The sequence below is a fragment of the Dioscorea cayenensis genome, chromosome 6 (assembly GCF_009730915.1).
Source record: "Dioscorea cayenensis subsp. rotundata cultivar TDr96_F1 chromosome 6, TDr96_F1_v2_PseudoChromosome.rev07_lg8_w22 25.fasta, whole genome shotgun sequence".
In the NCBI taxonomy this organism is placed as follows: domain Eukaryota; kingdom Viridiplantae; phylum Streptophyta; class Magnoliopsida; order Dioscoreales; family Dioscoreaceae; genus Dioscorea; species Dioscorea cayenensis.
The window spans coordinates 4,254,404-4,272,470 of record NC_052476.1 but is presented as its reverse complement, the minus strand read 5'-3'; the positions used below and the strand labels follow the sequence as shown (position 1 = coordinate 4,272,470).

General features: G+C 33.1%; 1 protein-coding gene across 2 annotated transcripts; it reads left to right on the top strand.

Annotated features, from left to right (window-relative positions):
• Positions 1-2,765: 2,765 nt before the first annotated feature.
• On the top strand, positions 2,766-8,632 carry LOC120262821. Of its 2 annotated transcripts, XM_039270717.1 has the most exons (5): positions 2,766-2,929; positions 5,367-5,618; positions 6,641-6,773; positions 7,290-7,365; positions 8,329-8,632. In XM_039270717.1, the coding sequence occupies exons 2-5, from the start codon at positions 5,378-5,380 to the stop codon at positions 8,467-8,469; spliced, it is 591 nt and encodes a 196-aa protein (XP_039126651.1). In that variant the 5' UTR covers positions 2,766-2,929; positions 5,367-5,377; the 3' UTR covers positions 8,470-8,632. The 2 variants fall into 2 exon arrangements, with proteins under 2 accessions (XP_039126651.1, XP_039126649.1); XM_039270715.1 differs by lacking the exons at positions 2,766-2,929; positions 7,290-7,365; positions 8,329-8,632 and adding exons at positions 3,448-3,507; positions 6,915-7,259.
• Positions 8,633-18,067: the final 9,435 nt, after the last annotated feature.

Sequence of the window (18,067 nt, the reverse complement as noted above, 5' to 3'; positions counted from 1 at the left end):
TTGTCATAACATGCGCATCAACTTTAACTAGCACAGCAGCGTGGAACATTAAAAAGGTTAAACAAAACACATTCAGTGAACGCGTTTATTAATCGATGTGTCGTGGTCCGACTTAAGCGAAGATCCCCGATGGTTAAAACACGAAAGTAATGGTTAGTCGTCGACGTAAGGTTCTTGAACGTAACAAAAAGTCTCAGTGATAAATATCAACTCCGTCTTAAAGGATGTTTTCTCGATCTCCCTCACTCTAGAATCCTCAATCATCGCAATAAGTGAAAACTTTCTTTTCTTACCCAGCTCGAAATACGCTTAATTGATTACCGTCAGTCCAGTCGGAGAATCCCTCTGCGTTGACGATTATGCGGGTATTTCGGCTCAGGGCGAGAAAGATAGTTTAACTTGTTGCGTGATTACGGCTGATTGATTCTCAAGATAAGGAGGATCACGAGACATCCTTTCAGATAGAGTTGATCTTGAATTTCGTCGACTCGAAAAGTAATACATGCACGGGAGCGCGGATGGCGAGGGAGGAAGAGGAGGAGGATGATGAGGAGACGACGAGGGAGTGATTATCCCATGGGAAGGGTTCTTCCTTGTTATTTATGGTGTGAAGTCCACAGCGTGTCGACTATATCCGAGAAAAAGTTAAACTACGATGGACACGACATTGCTGATGATGATGAATGGGTGTTCGGATATTTATGTTACCTTGCGTAAGAATTAATGTCACTGCGTTAATTCTGTATGCACCTGATACTATAACCTCCACCTTAGCATGCATAGCTGCCAACAATTCGGATCAAAGCGAAAAAAATCACCGTTTCTACGCGAGAGACTTTGAGAATTTACTGCGTTAATATGAATAGTTATATAAGTAAAGATAAAAGTTAAGCGGAGATGATAATTATTAAGCATATTGGTAATATATTTAAATAGATAATAGCAAATAGTTAAGCAGTATTTAAAAATATACGAATAGATATACCATAAGCAGGAAGAACTTTTACAATGAGAATGAACTCGTTTTCAAAGCGGAGGCAACAATGGCACATGCTCTGTCTACATGATAAAATTGATCTATCTCGTTTGAAGATGGAGTGCGACTTGACGATCCGATGGAAATCAACTTCATTTTTCATTGGAGAAGCCGATTTATATATTTGGGTATGATAAAACTTTCACCCAAACTACCACAAATGAATTTGCCTAATAAACACAGAGCTTCACTTTGATATGACGAGATTCTCACGTATTCTGGCCGTGAGGCGAAGTCGAATAAATCAAATGAGGAGAAATGAGGAGAAGACAGAGATGTAATGCTGACTTACAAGCGATTGTCTATCGAAGCCAATGAAAACGCTGAAAAGGTTGAACAGTGATGTGATTTAGCGACTCCCACCAGTTTTTAGGGCAAAAATGGGATTTCACTAACATGGACCCATTTGAAGTAAAGCGGTAGGGAGTAAAGGGAAGTTAAACACTAATGGAAGAGGGTGTCAAAGGGGTGTAAAAAGTAGGAGGGGTTTTGGGAAGTTTTTGAAAATTATGATGGGTGAACAGTAATTTTCCTATATATATGATATATATTTTTTCATATTAAAAAAATAACATTTGAAAATTAGACATATATATATATATATATATATATTAATAATAATAATAATTATTATTATTTTTAATTTCAATATAAAAGGTATGACATGAGTCCCAAATAGGGAGTGGGACATGGGTAGGGTGAGCCGTAGGGGTGGCCAAAACTAAAAAATACGAGGCTGGGTTTAGAAAGTTAGCCAAAATCAGGGTTGGGTTCAAATGTTTTAGCCGATTAATTTCGAGTGGGTTTTGGAGTCGGATAGTTTTTTGGGCCAGGCTCGAATAAATAAATAATATATATATCATATATTATTTATAATATAAATAATTATATATATATATAATGTAATAGGGCTGAAAAGATAAGCGTTTATAATCTTTGTGTTGTATTTTTAAATGTTTGATTTTACGGGGTTGTAGTAGTAGTAGTTTTAACTTTAGTTATTTGATTATTTCATAAAAAAATTATTTATTTTTGGGTCGGATTAGGCGCTAAACTGGACAGATCAAATGGGTCGGGTTTGGATCAAAAGCAATTTGGTGCGAGCATGGCCGTACGGCTTGACTGAATATATGGGTTAGTATATTTGAGTCTAGCCGTGTGGGCCGGCCGTACGTCCCATGTCCACCCCTAGTCCCAAAGCGCTATCTCTCCTTGTCCGGCCGCCGGAGCCCCAAAAGAAATCGGATCTCGCTTTTTCGTTTTCGCTGGCCGCATCATCCACTTTCCACGCGATTTCTATCTAGGTTTTAGCCGATCAATCCGTGAGTTTCCCCTCAATTTCCCCTCTTCGTTGACTGATTGGATTAGGTTATGATTTTTTTGGCCCCAATTCGCTGATCCGATGATGTGATTTTTCTTTTGGTTTTGGTGATGATCAGATTCGGAGCATGAGCTCACGAGGAGCGCGGCAGCCGGCGAAGAGGGCAGGGGCGGGTTACTCGCAGGAAGATGGCGAGGGGATTGATCTCAACGCTCCTCCGACGTTGGACGAACACCAGCCGGTGGCGGCTCCTTTTGCAGCCTTCGCAGGGGTTCGGTCTCTCAGTGGCCAGGTTGGGGACTCTGGGAAGGTCCACTTGGCCGATCGATGTCGAATTGATAGAGGATGACGTTGTGTGTTTGTCTGAGAGGATGAATTCTACCCAATTTTTGTTGTTTTTGTTTTTATGGCTTCGCTTCGGTTTGCTAGATCGGTTAGGGTTCTTGTCTAATTAATTTGTTTTTATATTTTTTTTATTTTGCAGGTTGTTTGTGCGAGAAGCCGGTCCAGGAGGAACGAGCCCGTGCAAGTTGTTGAAGATGATGAACCGCAGGTCATTCTGGGAAGTTCAGGTTATAATCTTGTAGACTGGTTTAGATTGGTCTTGAATTTTTACCCTTTTTGTTCTTTTTAATTCTTCTTTTAGGGCTTTAATTTGTGCACATACTTTGGAACCTTATCCTGATTGTTTTGCACAGTGGGTGCAAAAAAGAAAAAGAAAATTTTGCAAGCTAATATGTTCAGCATCTTTGTCTGAGTAGTTTTGAAAAGTTAGATGTTTTCTACATTTTTTTAGGTTGGTGTGGTTTTGATTTTAATCTGTAGGTAGCAAATAATCCAGTCTTGTAAGTTAAACATTTTCTGATCTTTAATATATTTATAATGTGTTACCATCCAACTAAACACGCATTAAGGATCTTAGATATTTTATTGTGTTGTATTGTTTAAAGACAAATGGGAAGTTCATATTTGTTGAAGACATTCTACCTGGTTGCACATATCATGATTGATGGATTGGATTGACAATTGCCTTAAAGTGAATATAGTTTTGTGTACCATGCTGAATCAATTTTGGCTCTGTGTAGATGAGTTATAAAAGGATTGTTTCATGGGAACTGAAGGCATCAAGAAGATGAAAGCATGTGAAGTGGTGAGCGAAATGTGAAGATGACATCTGGTTAATTTGGAGCTAGTTATGGTGTCTTTATATAGCTGAGCATCTATTAGTTGACATCGATAGATACTTGGAAACATGACCAATCACATTGTGATGTTTTTCACCCTCCTTCATGTGAGTCTGGCTGCATTGCTAATTGAGCATAACTTGCTCAAAAGACATCCCATGCTTCTTGAATTAAGCCCTTACCAATGCCATATTGATGTTAACACTATTCCAAGGGAGCATGAATGGTCATTTCTGTATGCCCAAAAACCTATTAAATTGGACTAAAAGATATCCGATAACCGTGCACTAGCAGCAGGTGGCCTTCCAAACCAATAAACTGCATGATGACATTACTATTGTTATTTTTACTACTTCAGCCAGTATCTCAGTCTTGCCTTATATTGGCTTTTTCTGTGTATTTGTGGTTAAATTTCCTTGATTGCCATAATGGCATGGCCCATGACTTTAGTATGATTGCCTTGTTCTGCTTGTATCATTCATCGGGAGGCTTGAAGAATATCATACTTGCCTCCCTTGCATTAAGTGCCTGTAAGTTTTGGGGAAAAAATGTTCTTTCATGATCTGAGACACATAGTTTGCCTTAATAATATTTTTAATGGGTTTTAAGCTTGGTTTCTATGTCATTAGGTTTTTTAATGGGTTTTAACTCGGATGGCCGCGGCACGTGAGAGGCTTGTCCTTCAAATTGTCACCAATATAATAGAGTATGGAGTCTTGGGTTGTCACCATTATATTATAGTCCATTATTCTTCATATGGAAGCTACTCTTTCTTATTAAAGCTGGGTGTTTCTGGTTATCTGCATATTTTTGTTTTTATCATGGATGCTCAAATACAGTCACTTACGGGTCAATATCATAGCTCCAGAGCGTTCCGAATACAGGTTAACAACTGATCTCACTCCGATTAATCTTGTGTTCCCTAGTTTTTCCAAATTGGCTTGAGTTCCCTATTTTTACACATCTTTAGCTTCCTTGTTTCCTGGTCATTATTTATTATTTTTGCCAACCCTAATGGTCTGAATGAATGTATGACCTGCATAGCGTATTCAGTCTGTTATCAGGCTCAAAGGTGAGTTAGGGCTGCCACTTCAGGATTCGAATACGAGGCAGTTGTTAAATGTTGAATCAAGCCATGATTGATGTGTTTTTTTCACAATATGATACTGTTTTTTTTAATAATATTATAGGAGAATTTGGACATGAAATTTACTGGAAAATATGCCTGGTATATTAAGCTATCATTTTTAGTTGAATATGAGTCAACCAATAGTGGTTTATAAACAAGAGGAATTGTGAACTCTGACTAACCCAAGGTTCATTCACATGTATAACAATTCAAAGGTTCACTGTGGAACATAGCATGATCACAGCATAAAATAAATGGATATTGTGCTGGATGCAATCATGCTTTTGTATAGGCATGACAACTTCATTAAGACATACACATAAACATTGTTGACCAATTTATAATTTTATATGGGCCACTTGATAAAATGTGTCTAGTGATATGATTGCTGACTTGGTTTGTTTAACTTTTTTGTTTTTATTTAATTTGTTTAATGTTTAATATCTAAACAAATTATTGGTATTTTGATCAAATAATTTTGTTGCTTTTCACCTTGCCTTTTTCTTAGCATATCAATAAATCATGATTAACATGGCATGCTAATATGAATTGCCACATTTAGTTTTTCTTTCACTGAACAAGCTCATCCAAAATGATTGAGTTATTTTTGTCAATTTTTTTTGTGGTATGCAGTTCCAGTCTGTTGCTTTTTAATTTAAATTTGCTAGCTCTAATGTTGATTATTTCTTTGTGTAGGACCAAAAACCATGCCCTCCGGCAAATTGAGTGAAATCTGCAAATCTGAGAGGCTGAGAAATCAACCCAAGAGAAAACCTTTTTCTGATCTCACCAATGGCTTGGCCCCCGCTTTCGGCTCATTTCCATCGTCTATCCCAGATGTCACCTCCACTAAACCCCCTGCTAGTGTTATCTCCAATGCTGCTAAGAACAAGAAGGTCCAAAATCTCTGGCCCACTTCCACGTTGCGTGGCATTCCAAGTGATTTAGGTAATTAATTTCCATCTTTATGTTTAATTTCTAGGAGTTGTGAATGCAAGGAGTAGGCTATTCTTGAACAACAAGGTTTTTTAGTCTATGATGGGAAATCTAAGTTTTCAAACCATCAATCAGGATGATGATTCTTCTTTGTAATACTATCCTATAAAACTTGGCTGTATTGTAATGGGTTGCCAAATGCAATGCCTGTCACTCGCTAAGAGTTCAACCACAAGTTACACTAATCTTTTTGGGCAACTAATATGGATTATATCAACCTCACTTGTCACATGTCTCTATAATCAAGTATTTAATCAGCAAACAGTCCATGATGAAATCAATAGCTTTATATTTGGAAGTCCAAATCTCAAAATCCAAGGGGAGAAACCAAAAGTTGACATTACAATCTGATAACTGGGGATATCACAACAGTTTAAGAAAAAAATTACATTGATAACAATCAAGATCATCAACACATGAAGGTTGACAAAAATTGATAAACTATTATGATTTCAACAATGTGCCACTATTGATGCATTTGATAGCTCAAGACATAATAGTAGAAGTCAGGCCAGTGGACAAGGAACTTCCTTTTATGTGTATTGCTTAAGAAATTTGCTGGAAAACAGAGTCCAAAGCACTATAATAACATCTGGCGAGAGATGGCAAGAGATTATGTCTTTTTGTCCACTGTAGACACAACTCCCTTAAGTTTAAATTCAGTGTATCATATTGGGGCGGTGTTATTATTATTATGTTACTATTATTTTTACCTTGCATCTAATGAAATAAGTATGTGTATGTTATATGTTCCATATTACAGTGGAATTTTTTGTTTCAATTTGGATAGTCTAGTTTAGTGCTTTATTTACTATATGAGTTGGCATGGAGCATAAAGATCAAATTTGTTTCTTCTGTTAATTCATGATTCTTGTTTGAAAGCTAAAATCTAGCAATCCATGTATTCTGCTTCTTTTGACTAGTAGAACTGTTTTTTTCTCTATGAATTCACATATTCCTTCCTACAATTGCAGATCTTGTCAAGGACCAAACATGTTCCACACCACACGCACAACAGAGACCAACTGAAAAGGACTACAAGGGGAAGTCTTTGGCAGTTGCATCAAGCTCAGATTGCACTCAATTAGGAAGAACTAGTAGCATGAGGTTTGTGCTCATGTTTTGCTCTTTTTTTTTTGTTGTTCCTCCAATTGTCTCTTTTATTAGCCATTACACATTATCTAAAAGGTTTCTTTCTTGACAAGTTCTAGTTTAAATTCAGTAGTTTTCATTTTTTTTCTTTTGCAGCATGCAAGTAATCTGTAATTCAATTTCCAATAGGACAGCGTTATACAAGGTCGAAAATACACAAAATGTGTACTTGAAAATCTATGCAGCAAGTTACATCTGTTTGAAGAATGTCACTTTAAATATGAACAACATTAGTTGGTTTCCCTCCATCTTAGTGTGCCTTGTAATGGAATCGTGGATGAAGGGAAACCACTACATAATTCACGATTATCCTATGTTCACTTTGTTATCACTGTGTTGTTTTTGGTGTGGATATTCTGGTAAGAAAATAAAAGGCTTTATTTTGCATGATTAGACAAAAATGCTAACGACTGTGTTTGGAAAATATTTATGCATTCACCATCCACTGATATGGCCTTCATTCTCAACTAGGCTGAAGTTAGAGAGTGCACGTGTTGATCATTGTCAGGCAAAGTCCTTTTCAGTTCCTCTTGGGAAATTCAAGAAGGTTAGTTATTTACTTCATAGTCACGTTTCTCATACTATTATTGTATATCATCAGGTATCATCTGTAAATAGCATGTTTGCATATCTTATATTCAATATTAAGTTTTTTTTTCTGCCCTTCTCAACATCCATGTCCGGTAGAAAACACTTTTCTTTCTATAATTTGAGAGTAAGATGTTTGCTTTTGGACAATTGTATATCCATCTATTCAATGGGAATTCATTGGTTTATTCTTCACTGCAAAGGGTTTCTTCCACTGGATGAAAAAGGGCCAGATTTTATTTGGATTCAAACAAAATCCACCCAATGGACATTCACTTAACTATTTCATGGGCTAATTGTAGATTGAAGACAAATTAGCAACATAATCAGCAACAGTTAAAGAGAAATTCAAATTCATTTGCTCAATCCAGTTTGGGATTTCATCCAAGTGGATATAACCTTTCCATTTGAGCTTAGACTCAATTTTGTCTTGAAATATAGTGAAGTGCCTTAATTGATCTATTGCTTGTTCATTTACTATTTGTTCTCCCCGTGTACCTCCATATATTTATTGATATGTCTATCACTCTATTGATGTTCTATAATGTCATCTTTTCCTAAAATTGATTGAAACCGAAAGCCACCATGATGTAATATTGGCTAGAATCCACACATCAGAGCTAAAACCTTAGCTTAAATGAATATTGACAACAATGATCATCAGTCATGTATATTACCTGAAGGTTTGGAGTTCTGTCTGCTGTCATCAGAAGCTCCTCAAATAAGTTAACGATATCTTTTATCTGTATGAAATTGATTTTGTAATAACTGATGATACTTGGTTTCATAACCAATCTCTTTGAGGCATTACACTTGTGTTTTCTTTTTCTGTTTTTCATCAAAGTAGAAGGTTCATTTGTTTTTGTTTGTTGATCGTGTTGCTTTTATGTTCTGAAATTCCCTATTGTTCACAATTTCTCAGAAGCCCCGGATTAGGGTGCCTGAGGCCATTAAAAAACCAGTATTGCCTCAAGATTTTGTTGAAAAACAGAAAGCCTACTTTGCGGAGATCGATGCTTTTGAACTTCCAGAGGAGGTTGTATTAGAGAATGAATTGGAATAGCAGGATAAAGATTGAGGGACTTGTAGATCGCTAACAGTAAACCCTCCTGTTACTAGGTCCAGTTAGCATGTAAATTTGGTGTATATACAGACTTCTTGCTGACACCCTTTTGTAATTACAATGCAACTATTGACACGCATGGAAATAAATGACTTTCGTGGCAGCATTTGTCATCTTGCCTGCAAGCCCACCTGATCAGAGTGGCAGGAGTATGCAAAATTCAATGCTTTGGTTTCACCAGTTCTTATGCAACGGTCGGTATCTATCAATTATTCCTTGATGCCTTGGACTCTACTTTTGGAAACTTGAAATTTCGAGTTATTTCATTTTCATATAGATCTTATGAATGGAATATGTGATGCTTCTTCATCCTGTTCATATGTACATGTTTTGTCAGCCAAATCCCTCATAAGTGTAGTTTGTCATTCTAATTTTATCATTGGCTCTTGACCGGTGCAAAGAGAATTCTCTGAAATCCATGACTTATTTTTGGAACTTCCCTTGTGGACACCATGATATGTAATAATGCTATGTGACATGATGCTTGCTTGAAGCTATTTAAGTAGTTGACAATTTTGGCCCTTCTATGTGATTAGAATAAGTCCTCTTATGATTGTGTTTGCTAAATGTATATTGTTCATAATCATTATCTGCACCAACAAAATGTCACTAGATATTTTATGTTGCAGCTATGTGAATAACATCCTTCTGTCATTGACAAAAAATAGATGTATCTAATTACTACACTGACATGAACCGTTGTACTTGTATTATGTTATTTTTCTGGACTTCCATCAAATAACTTGATTGATCGATTTTTTTCAGTCGCTTAATTCTTAACTTTTTTTAAATCGTTTGGGATTCGAAGTCTTTCCTTTTGTGCAAACTTACCATTTTAGAAATCAGTCATACCATTAGACAATACTTGTGAAATATGGATTTATATGTTACTTATCTTTAATGTCTTCTTTGGCTTGATTTAACAGAGAGAGATGTGCTCGAACATTATGCTTCGGTGGCTTCTTCTATATGCTTTCATTTGTGAAGACATGATACTCATTTCTTGGCTTGTATTTCAAGTTGCAGATTGATGACTTCTGCCAGAAAACCGATGAAGCTCATGATTTCAGTTCATCGTTCTGTCTATCGTGGCCAATGAAGGTAAATACATATAATCATGCTCTCAGCAAGCTGGTGATTGGATTGAAAATTGGGTTGAACCTGTTGGCTTTACAATCCCTACATGTACTGTTCTACAAAATTGTTTGTCAGCAGTTAAATGTCACAGCATTATTGCATTATGGAAGAGTGTAACCAGCTTCAAGGTAGATGAAGTCATGTGCATTGCTGAGTGAGGAAAGGGAAAATAAAATAAAATTCTTCAACACCTGGGTGGGGACCATCTTCAGATAATTTTGTAAGTGTTACTCTCTCTTGTAGTCATGATGATGACAGGTGAGGATATTGTGTGCTGCTTTTAGGGTTAGGGTTCTAAATGAGCCGAGCTTGGCTTGTTTGGGTTAGTGAAAGTGAAAGATAAGGTGTGATATTTGACTGATCAGGTTTTAAAAATTTATACATATATATATATATATATATATATATATATATATATATATATATGCAATTTATAGATATTTTTAGAGTTTTTACATTATAATATAAATATAGAGCATTTTCTAAATTAAATATAAGATTTACTTATTTTGATTTTTAGCTAGACTTCTGTGTTACAAGTGTTATTAATTTATTAAAGAAACAATTTGACCGGTTTACGATTGATGTCAAACTTATTTTATTTGATTTATGCTATAAATTTCTCTTTGATTATATATATATATATATATATATATATATATATATATATATATATATATATATATATATTCAAATGTAGGAACTAAATTTTAAAAATTGTCAAGATTTTTTTTTTTAAAGCCCTCTATATATATATAAATGGTGTCAACCAGATGATTTCAAGCGTGAGGTCCACAATGAATCAAATGAAAGTACAATGATGAACAATTAGTGGCTATAAAATAGGGATATTATCCTACGATTTTATTCAGTAAATTTTATTATTGTTGGCTATTGTCAAAAGGGTATATAATTCATTTTAGTTAATTATTTTTAACTTTTCTTTAATGTTTGAAAGTCCTGAGTTCAAGCTCGGTAGGACAAGCATTCCATAAAACAATAGTATTTGGGACCTATCCCTATTCTGAAAGAAAAGCAAACGTGGCACCGTATTGATTATCATTGAAAGTTAAGCTGTTTAAGCACTTCATATGCATAGTTTTAATATTCTAATATATGTCACTACCATAACCATTTCAGAAGTTGTTAGAGGGTTCGTAACTTAGCGATATTGAATCTGCTGTCAAAAATGTTGACGTGGGAAACTTAAATCAAGGAGTCAGTTTCCTTAGATGTGAGTGTGGTAACAGATTTTTGATTGTAAGTGTGGATTTGTAACTCAAATCTTATGTTACAGAGTAAAAATATATGAGCTAAAGGATGAATTCTCAGCCTTTTCACTATACTGCATTTTGGTGTGTTTATACAATAATAATAATAATAATATATAATAATAATAATAATAAGATGTTGATGTTGAGAGTGGAAGTTGCAAAACGTATAAAGGAATTCATTGTTAACAAGTACATATATTATAAATCCATATTAGCCAGTAATATGTTTTACAAGTTAAGGATCTAATATCTTTTATGTGAGTTATGAAAGTTGCATTTTATTTTTATATCTATGTAGAACCTTTTGGTTAATCTGTTGCACTTTTGTTACAAGGTCCGACTAATGTACATTAAAAATAAAATAAATTGTTAAGCATTCTCATTAGTACTTTTAGTTTTATATTATGTTTTATATTGTGCTTTGAAAGAACTTGTTTGATGGACGGGGATATGGAGGATATGGATAGATTTTGATGTGAGGATCTGGATAAGGTGAAAAAGATAAGCATGATAAGCCTGTATCACTATCAAATGTTGATGTAGCATTGAAATGGCCAGATTTAGATGCTACGTATTTTATTTATTTATGAGTTTGAGAATGGACCGAGACACGCTGGATATGATGCTTGATTTCGACACGTAAATAGATAAAGAAGAAATTGCAACACTTATAATATATATATATATATATATATTAATATTAATGATTTGCTATGTTATTGAAGTTTCTCTTTGCAAAAGTTTTATAAATGCAACTTATAAATAAAATTGACGATGATATATTAAGGTGCAATATCACCAACTTACAAAATTATAGTTTATATCTATTTCTTTAGAGAAAATCATACACAAAGTCATCAATATAAGCAAAATAGCAGATCACATCAAAATCAATTTGCAAAATCATCCTAACTAGAGAAACTGATAAGTCATGATAAAAAAAAAAAAAAAGATTTTAGAAGCCGTTTGGTGGGCGGTAGTAAGAACGATAGGATATAATATGCTATCATGTCTACTACTATCTTTACATTTTGAATTGTGCTAATAGGATATAATAATTTTTATAATATTGGCTGTTTTATCGTCTTTGGCGTGATAATGAATCACATGGGTTAGGAAAAATAGAGTTGGATATGATTAAAATAAAATTTACTTTTACTTTATTATTTGATTTTCCTCCTGAATTGTCTAAGGCTTTGTTGTATCTCTTAAATCTTGCATCGTCGCCCAGGGACAATAAGCATGAACAAGCCCAAATAAGGCCTTCCAAATTTCACATTATTTATTTTAAGTGAGTTTGTTTAGGAATTGGTTAAAGGTTTGCCTCCATAGATATAATTTGCTTAAGCTGATTATTTTTCATCTGATCTCTTCTTTTTAGTCATGTCTTTCAGTTTTTCTTAATCTAATGATTTTCTTTTCCAAAATTGATTTTTGATGTGATCTGTTATTTTATTAACGAGTTGTTGTAAAGCTTTATTTAGTGTGGTACCTGACTTTTACTCATAGTTTTCTGAAATGATATTAACTTCTCAATTTTTTGCAAGTCGATTGATATTGTAATCTATGTTGTGGACACTTTGATTACATTTATTTTTAAAATTTGAAATATCTTTGATAAGTAAATCATTAAGGAAAAAAATCAAAAAGTATGTTTTAAAAATGAATGTATAACTATATTATACATGGTAATTTGTTTTGACCCATATCATATTCATTTGTTTTATTTTGTGAATATGTTTCAAAAGATAATATTTTATTTGCGATAAGTATTTTGAATTATCAAATTTATATTTGTTTATTTAATAATATAAGTGCCAATTTTGTCTCACTCTTTAGGCCCAATGATGGTTGCTGCTTTTCATGTCAACTTCAACTTTTTACCACACTTCTCCCGTTTACTAAGTTTTTGGGAGGAAACGTTAAGATCTTTAATGTTCAATTTTATTAGCCCTCTAACATTAAAAAGTTTAAAAGCGAGTCCTTATGTGGATCTATATAAATAATTTTCTTGCATTCGGGATCCCTTAAGATAGAGATCTTTGAAAACTTACATTATCTGGGAAAATATTTCAATATCTCTCAAAATAGTTTCTTTAGGGCCGGTGCTAATTGGCGACTCAAGCATCTCATTCTGTCGGGTTCTATTATTCTATTTTCGTCGGTGCATCAAACATATGATAGTATATGAACTTATGGGTAGCATGTCCTTTCCTACTCTGATCCAGTCCTCAAATCATATTCGTCCATATCTTATCATGTGGCCCTTAGATGAAAAATAACATGTTTAAGCACGATATTGACAGTGAAACCCTTTAACTACTCGGATGTAAAACCCCTACGCGAAGCCGTGAAATTAGTGTATTATATAGTTGTTGACAAGCTTCTTGGCAAGAGCCGTTTTTTAAAAGATCAAAAGGAAAGAGTTACAATGAACCCTAGATGAGGGAGAGACTGCTGCGATTATGGGAAAAAATTTAATTTTTATCATATCTTGTAATGTGTTTTCTACTCTCCTATTGGGATTAACCAATTATCATGTGTGGCGGTGGGATAAAATGAGTCAATAAGATAAGACTATCATATCCTTGTTGATGCGGCTAAGCAAAGTATAATAGTAGTTTCATTAAGAAAACAAAGGCATGAGGTGAGGAAAATTTTGTGAATTTTTCGTGGGTGAAGTTAATACTCGCCTGTAGATTTTGTGACAAAATTCTAACGGAAAGGTTTGGCGGCCTGTAAGACATTAGTGACGGAATATTATATATATTATTACCTGTATGAATATTTCATTAGTAAACATTATTAATTTTCTTAAGCTTTAAAATATTTTTAATATATTTATGTGTACTAATATTAGAGATTATCACCAACATAATATAGTATTCCTTATGGAATTTTTGGATTATTCTGAGCAGGGTACAGTCATTTTCCTGTGAATTTAAATATTTTCCCCAGCAAAAATTAAGAACTTTTACGATGGAATTGTTTACTATCACAGTGAATTCTTGTATTATATATCACCAAAATTTGTTATTACCATCTACCACCCAGATTTACTATTATGTGAGCAGATTTTGGATTATTACCAGCGAATTTTGTACTATCACGGCGAAATGTTATTATTTATCATAGCACGAATTTTTTGGATTATTACCTATGGAATGTGGGTGTTATCACCCACGGCATGCTAGATTATCACCTACTGGAATTTAGTACTATCACTGTTGGAATATTTAATAATATCTGTGATTTTTATATTATCACCAACTGTTATCACTTTTACCAGCAATTTTGTATTACCAACGAATTTGGAACTATCATCAGCAGATTTTTATTATCATCAATGGAATTTTGGGATTATACAATTTTTTGATTATATTCATCTGAATTAAATATATGAAAAAATTGTAAATATTGCTAAATTGTAAATATCTTATTATAAATAATTTTCCTCCTTATGTTTTTTATTAATATTATTTTATTAGTTTAAAAATATATACATTTTGACACGAGTTTAAAGAAAAAAATCTCAAAATCCTTGAACACATATATTCTATTTTGTGAAAGTATATATTTAATATGAATGTAATAGTAATATATTATTGAAATTTATATTTTATTATACATAAAAGTTTATTGATTGATTTATTTAATAATAATATTTTCCTTATTTTACAAATATATTATTAATTTGCTTTCAAAATAACATCAATTTAAAACTAAAATTTGATGATTGTTTTAAAATAAAATAAATTTAAAAGAAAATAATAAATGTTTAGTTTCCAAATTTGGATCTCGAATCCGCTTGAAATAATTAAGATCGACACATTTTCGATCGTCAAGGGCAGGTTTTGGGATCGTTGCCTCGATGTGAAAGCCCTTTGGATGTTGTTATCCATAGCATGAAGCTCGATAAAGTGATCTGATTTGTGAGGACTCTAATCCCCTACTTGCAAAGTGTAGGCACGTAAATTACTTATTTCATTATTCTTTGAGACGACTTTTAAATTGAGGAAAACAGAATATGTGTTTATTATTTCAATGACTTAGAGGCAGGTCACTTTTGCATATCTTCTATTGGGAGAGCCATGGCATCCAGGAGGCAACCTTAGCGATGGACTAACCCATTTGAGGACTAGAACTTAGAGTGGAGAGGTATCTCTTGGAGGGAGCAAAGGAGGGAGGAAGAAGAAGCTCGAGTTGTTGCTCTTGCCTATTCTTGTTGTTTTCCCTTTGTTGTTGGCGAACAAGATTTATTTCGGGAGGTATCACGGGGTACGAGCTCCAGTGAACCAACCCTGTCCAGGAAAGCAAGGCACATGTCTTTATGCCTCATACTCACTTAGTGGTGAGCATAAACACTGAGACAACACCAGTCGTTACATCGGGCTTGAGGGTATCTACATGGGCATTTCATGTTGAACCACGTAACATACCACAATACATGGGTGGTATGGTGCCGGAACATGGCAACAAATTATGACGGCATACCGCGGTTCTTCAATATGGTGTAGCGATTCTGAACAAAGGCAAGTGATGTAGACTGACCAAAAGCTAACTGATGAAGTTCCATTGTATGTTAACATCTATCTACATTTGTGTTCGTTGTTATTGTGATGGTACATCCTTTGTTCAAAGTGTGTTTGATTCAACTTTTATCATTATATATGTTATTAGTTTAAAACTGATTGAAGAACTATATATTTTTGATGTATACTGTATATTGGCCAAGTATAGATTTTTGTGTGTGTTTATTTAATTAATTACATTTTGTTTTCAAATAATAAAATTAAAACTTATGATGGAATTAATTCAAAATATTATCTGTTACAGCAATTATAGGTCAATGAAGCAATTCTTTAGGCCCTTTATTTTTTAAATTTTCATCTTTAGTTTTAATAATATTTTCCCAAAACTCAAATTTTGAAGATTCGTGGTGTCATAATGAAAATATTTTTATTTAATATTTAATCATTATAGTTGATTTCAGTTAGGTTCAATTTTAAAATAATATATTAAGATATTAATCTTTTATTTTATATAATGTTATTTGTTTTTATTTCTCATAATTATTAAAATATAATATAGATACAATATATATATATATATATATATATATATATATATTGATTATAAATTGAGAGATGGTATATTTTAATAATTATATTTATGTTGTAATAGTAAACTCGAAAAAAAAAACCAAAGAAATATTTCAATGTTTATTAAGGACATCTTCTCTTTTCTCTCCTTATTTCTGGGACACAGATCTCCTGGGGTTCAGGTGAGGTGGGTGATTGGGTGGGCTAACATTCGATCTAAATTTTCAGATGGCATTCGTATTAGCCCGGCCGAGATGTAAGTCTTTAGTTGTCACAGATCTTCCTATTTTTTCTTTATTTATTTTATTTATTTATTTTCCTTGTCCCTTGATCCATCTCTATTGTCCTTGCATCATGTTTATAAAAGGACTGAGGAATTACAGTAAAATTTGGACATTTATTGTGGTTAATGTGGATAATTTTAAAATGTATTATATTTAATTTTTCTTTTAAAACAATATTAAGAAGGCATTATTGTTGTCATTGCGTTGTTTGTGGTTAAATACTAATCATGATTTAGGAAAAAATGTCATTAATAAAGTTTAGGTGACGAACATACTTTACAACACAACTCTAATAACAAATAGTAACACAGCATTTAGATAAACAACATCTAACTTAGTTTTAAAGTATATATGAGAAAAACAAACCAATATAAATTAGAAAAAAACCTCATTTCACACACCTTTATAGTAATTTGTTTAACTATAGAAGATGATATTTTATCCTAATTCACCGCGTATTGTATCAGACAAAATTATAGATATTATATCAATACCGCCATTCAACATTTCGATTCAGCGAGAGTGACGTCAATCCTCCTCTAAAGCCGGGGTGATCGTGTATATCAGGGATTCTAATCAATCCATGTGATGAAACGACCAAACTTACTATTGCATTAAGTCACCATAACCATCACGTCCCTTGACTAGACGAAATGGGTCAGAATCCCGTCGACCACCGCGGGCAGTTCCCAACCCCAATCTCCCAGGAGGCGGGAACAAGAAACTCCCTCCTCATGAGCGGCGGGGAGGGCATTCCCGCCCTTGGTGATTTTAATAATATATATATTGAAATAACTTATATGATTATTTATCTATTTAAAAAATTCAATATGAATATAAGATTATAAGGACTAAGTATTTGGATTTTAAAAAAATATATTTTTGGTATTTATTAATAATATTTTAGACTTTTAGTAATACTAGTGTTACTCTAGTGTGATGTACGAATATAATTATATTTAAAATTTTTTAAAAAATTTAATAATTTTTTTTTATTTTGTATAAAAATTAAGATTAGATAAAATAAGCTATTTATCAACTTTAAAGATATAATATTTTTAAAAAATTAATTTTATTATATATTATGAGATAAAAATAATAAAAATTAGTTTAAAATAATATAATTTATTATATTTATAAATATTTAATATTATTAAAATAATATATAGAAAAATTTTATAAGAAATTACAAATGTCAAATAGGTCTTCTACTTAATATATATATATATATATATATATATATATATATTTATACATAGTATTATTAATTTATATATAATAAAAAAAAAATTAATTAAGGCGTGGGATTCCCCGACCATGGGAATCCCAGGTGAGTAGGAGGAATTTTTAACCCTTCATGAATTCGGGCCAGAGAATCCCCTACCTTCAGAAATGATGGGGATTAGGACGGGATCATTCCTCCCCCCCCGCCCACCATTACATCCCACCCTTGACACCCTTTATGGGTGATGTTTACACCTTTAGATATATATATATATATATATATATATATATATACTAAAAAAAATAATAATAACTTATATCGGAAGTCAAAAAAAAACCCCAATACTTAAGAATTCTTTACTAATCCCCAATGTTTGTCAATTTCCCTCGAGTCCCACCCCTCCTTTTGTACAAATTCTTTTAAACTAGCAGTGTGAGCGGCGGGTAAAATCGGTTATTGAAATGACTTTGCTACCCACAGTTGTGTGCGTTGAATTAAATAATGTAATACATGTGT

Coding starts and splice junctions, on each gene's coding strand:
- LOC120262821 (XM_039270715.1), top strand. CDS start 5,378: ATGCCCTCCGGCAAATTGAGTGAAATCTGCAAATCTGAGAGGCTGAGA. Junction 5,619..6,640: donor TGGCATTCCAAGTGATTTAG/GTAATTAATTTC, acceptor CTACAATTGCAG/ATCTTGTCAAGGACCAAACA. Junction 6,774..6,914: donor GGAAGAACTAGTAGCATGAG/GTTTGTGCTCAT, acceptor TTTCTTTTGCAG/CATGCAAGTAATCTGTAATT.